The sequence below is a fragment of the Salvelinus fontinalis genome, chromosome 36 (assembly GCF_029448725.1).
Source record: "Salvelinus fontinalis isolate EN_2023a chromosome 36, ASM2944872v1, whole genome shotgun sequence".
In the NCBI taxonomy this organism is placed as follows: domain Eukaryota; kingdom Metazoa; phylum Chordata; class Actinopteri; order Salmoniformes; family Salmonidae; genus Salvelinus; species Salvelinus fontinalis.
Window position 1 is genome coordinate 30,095,482 of NC_074700.1, and position 4,548 is coordinate 30,100,029.

General features: G+C 40.8%; 1 protein-coding gene across 1 annotated transcript; it reads left to right on the plus strand.

Annotated features, from left to right (window-relative positions):
* Positions 1-1,151: 1,151 nt before the first annotated feature.
* Positions 1,152-4,276, plus strand: LOC129835590 (zinc finger protein 135-like). The gene is made up of 2 exons (XM_055901290.1): positions 1,152-1,421; positions 1,763-4,276. The coding sequence occupies exons 1-2, from the start codon at positions 1,256-1,258 to the stop codon at positions 2,848-2,850; spliced, it is 1,254 nt and encodes a 417-aa protein (XP_055757265.1). The 5' UTR covers positions 1,152-1,255; the 3' UTR covers positions 2,851-4,276.
* Positions 4,277-4,548: the final 272 nt, after the last annotated feature.

The following is a 4,548-nucleotide window of genomic DNA, read 5'->3' on the forward strand; positions in this document are numbered from 1 at the left end:
CCAATATGTTTCAGAGGTATCGGTCACCTCAAAAACATGTTTAATCTGGTTTAGAATTCTGAAATAATTTTTGGCCAATCTGCTTTGGAGAAAAGCATAGCTGGAAGAGAGGAATTGGTTGTGAACCTGACTTCCATATTTAGCCGCAGGGGGAGTCAGGCTAAAAAATCTGGGAAACTCAACAATTTTGTGTCCTTAAATTTAGAAAATAATTATTGTAACTTTCCTCACATGTATTTATCAATTTCCATTGTCCCTGCTCTGTAATAAATCCCCAAGTTATTGATGCATTTAAAATATGGTTTCAAGAAAACATCTCCTTGCATTTGTCCAACAGTATTTACCATCATTGCTCCTGTCGGTCATAGACTATTATCAATATTAATGCAGATGCCAAATACACTGAAACCATTGGATGCAGTTCATTACAGGTCACTCTGCTTTATTACGGGCGACAGGTTCAGTTCACATCACTGCATTCTGTATCAGAAAGTAGGTTGGTCCTCTTTGCAGTCTCGTAGATCGATGCATTGCTTTTTCACAAAAACTCCCACTATACCGAACATCATTAATAACTTTTTAGAAGTACAATTTACCAAGGATGGCTAACTCTGGAAATTCCTTCGTTCTCTACATTTAAGTAAATCAGCTTTGAGTTTTTTTTTGCAATTTACTTGTGGAATAATCTCAAACTCTCAAAGGGTGATGATTTGGTACCTCTAATGCATTTCGGACGCTGATTGAGGACGTTTTGTAGTATGTGTTTGTTTTCTATGTCTGTGTTTTTTATCTCTGCTTTGCTTTTCATATTGTATTAATGTGTATATTTTTGTAATTACAGGGCTTAGTCTCAGTATAACTCCCTGTTAAAATTAAGGTTAAATACAAATTCTCACCTAATGCTCCTCACTCATGAGATTGAATTAATCTTGTATAAAGTAATGCTATTACAGTCGACTCCTGCTTAATAATTGTTCATCCCAGATCATCCTATAGTTATGATAACCAATGTTTGTCTACTGGCATGTAGGCTGCCGTGCACAGTAGTAAACCCCCATCCAGCTGGCGGCGCTGTTGTGCGTTTCCGGGTTTGTCACCAACTATTTAGAACCGAGGTATTTTATGAAATTTCCTTGACTAGAACACGGAAGTGGGATTGGAAACGACTCTGTTTTGATTTTGCATTCATTGCGTGGAGTAACAAAATATCCACCAACTGAACTGAATAGGATACCCGACTCTCATTCGACTGAAAATGTATAAACTACAGTTGTTGCGTCTGTTTTTAAATGATCGTTTAACGGCGGCTGCTGTGGAGATTTTCGGGGCAGTTGAGAAAACAGTAGTGGAGTACCAGGAGGAGAATGATCGGCTACGGAGTCTGCTGCGGATCACACCAGAGATACCGCTATGTAGAATAGGTTCGTATGTATATTTACTGATAGCTAGCTATAGTTCTTTCTACCTTATTGATAAACTGTTTGGGCTAACAGTGATCATCATTACATACATTTTAAGACGTTTTTAAATTTACCGCTCATGGATAAAAAATTGTGCCTTAAAAACCAGGAAGTGATTTGGATGTATAATAAAAAATTGAAAAACTTTAGAAATAAATATTATTCTCTTTATTTATTGAGAAATAGTCGAAAATAGATTCTAGTTTTCCAGTTATTGAGTTGGAAGTACAGTTGACCTATTTAAATTGACCCAAACCCTGATGTCTAAAGTCTAGGTAAACTCTAGCCCTCCTTCCCTCCAGACTCCCTGCAGCTCTCTGTCTCTGAAGAGGAGGTTCCCTCTGAGCAGGAGTGGAGCCCCAGTCTAGGGCAGGAGGACCCAGAGCCCACACAGATTAAAGGGAAACAAGAGGAATTTAGGACCAATCAGGAGGAAGACCAGCTTCCAGGGCTGGAGGCTGATGTCATAGAGTTCATTTTCGCTCCTTCAGGTGTGAAAAGTGAATGTGATCTGGAGGACCCACTTTGGTCCTTGACTCTTCCCCAAACCAAGACTGTGGAGAACAGAGAGAGTCACTCTAAACCAGTGGATCTGAAACCTTTTGGCACTGTGACCCATATTAAGGATCTTCACATTCCCTGTTTATCGCCATATAATCAAAGCAATGCCTCCAGCCACAGTTCAGCCATAAGCAGTGACCCAGTAGGACTTGACATCAGCCCACCATTAGATCCAAACACGTCAATGGGGGAACACTATTCCAAACCCAGCACCACGTCTAGAAAAACTCACCACTGCCGAGACTGTGGTGAAACGTTTCCTCTGAAAGCTGACCTGCAGAGGCACGTGACTCTTACCAAGAAGAGACTCAGCGAATGTCACTTCTCCAATAAACAGTACAACTCCACCTGTAAACCGGAAGCCCATGTCCAACTCTGTCACATGGAGAAATGCTGCACTTGCCCTATTTGTGGCATGACCTTCAAACACAAGGGAGATCTGTCCAGGCACATGGGTATTCACACAGGAGAGAAATCATTTATCTGTGGTGACTGTGGAAAAAGCTTCTATCAGAAGGGACACCTTACAGATCATAAACGGACTCACACAGGAGAGAAACCATTTAGCTGTGGTGACTGTGGGAAAAGCTTCAATTTGAAGGGGAACCTAAGAAAGCATAAACTGACTCACACAGGAGAGAAACCATTTTGCTGTGGTGACTGTGGGAGAAGCTTCAGTCTCAATATGAACTTAACCAGGCATAAACTGACTCACACAGGAGAGAAACCATTTAGCTGTGGTGACTGCGGGAAAAGCTTTACTCAAAAGACTAACCTGCTGACACATGTCAAAAACATCCACAAAGGAGGAAAACAGGATGAAAACTGAAAGAAAGAAAATGAGGACAAAGATGTTCTGTCAGAAGATGGGAATAACAGGCAGGATGTGGACAACACTTTTAAGTAGGGCTGGTATATACAGTGGGGCAAAAAAAGTATTTAGTCAGCCACCAATTGTGCAAGTTCTCCCACTTAAAAAGATGAGAGGCCTGTAATTTTCATCATAGGTACACTTCAACTATGACAGACAAAATGAGAAAAAAAATTCCAGAAAATCACATTGTATGATTTTTAATGAATTTATTTGCAAATTATGGTGGCAAATAAGTATTTGGTCACTAACAAAAGTTATTATAACAAAACTCCTAGGTAGCCTATTTTTTGGCGAGGAAGTACAGGTGTATCCTACCACGGAAGCGTTTTGCTATCTTCCACACCCCCTTTAAATCAGCAGTTGTATTGTCAGAGTAGAAAACCATAAACACTTTTAAAACGATAAGTAGCATATTGTTTTTATCTATAAAATGGCTTCCACAACGAACTTAATTTGTTTTGAGCACTTTACACATTTTGTCACGGTTCACGAATCCACTGCCTCCCTCTCTCTTTCTCTTTTTCTCTCTCTCTCTCTCTGTCTCTCTCTCTCTCTCTCTCTCTCTCTCTCTCTCTCTCTCTCTCTCTCTCTCTCTCCCGTGTTTGTGTGGGCGTGGTTCCCAATCTCGGCCTGATTGTCTGCGCCAGCTGGAATCACTTATCTTCCCTTTATATGTTCTGTAACCAGTGTTTCTTGTTGTCAGATCTTGTTTCTTCCCTGAGGTTGTGTCGTGTGTTCGTGCTCATTCTCTCGCCGCTCTTGTGTGGATTATCTTCTGTGCTCCTTCCTACCCATCCGGACACACTCTCCTGGATTTCTCAGCACGCTATCATCGGAAGATGCGCCCTAGTCCCTGGGTCGGATTCCGTCTGAGTACAGTTTGTCTGTCCTGTTGCTGCTGTAAACTGTATTCATTAAACCATTGTTGCTTGCATCTTGCATCCGCCTCTGTATTGTCACACATTTAGTTTGGGATCCAAATTGTATTTGTCACATGAACGGATACAACAGGTGTAGACCATACAGTGAAATGCTTACTTACAAGCCTTTAATTAACCAACAATGCAGATTTAAGAAGAAAAAAAGTGTTCGAAAAGAATTTACTAAACGTAATTTGCCTAATGATGCAAGAGGGGAGGAACGTCTCATTTCAAACAAGCGCATTTCCATCCACTTTCACTCTCCTCGATTAACTTCGACCTTTTTCAAAGGGAGGCGAGAGAGGACTGAGGAGAGAGGACGCAAGAGTTTATAGCAAATCTAATTGTATAAAAAGGTAATTTTTTAAATTTTCATTGTCCGGGAGAATCTCAATGGCGTACTCCTTGCGTCCTCTCACGTCTCTTCGCCTCCTTCTTAAAACCTATTGGATGAGCAAGCCAGAGGTCCATTCTCTCTGACATTCTCCTCCAATGAGTGTTGAGAAGGAGGCATAGCTGTGGGAAGTAGTTGTGCTGAGGGTGCTGCACCCCCTGAAAAATCTGAATAAAAAAAATATATACAAAACAAAAGATTATTTTTTTTGCTCACAAATGTTGTGCACTGGGCCTTTACCAGTCCTGTATTAGCGCACTTATATAGACGTTTTCAGCGCAGGCAAACCCCAAAAATCTGCATTATATATATTTTAAGACTAAAACTAGGGATGAAAGC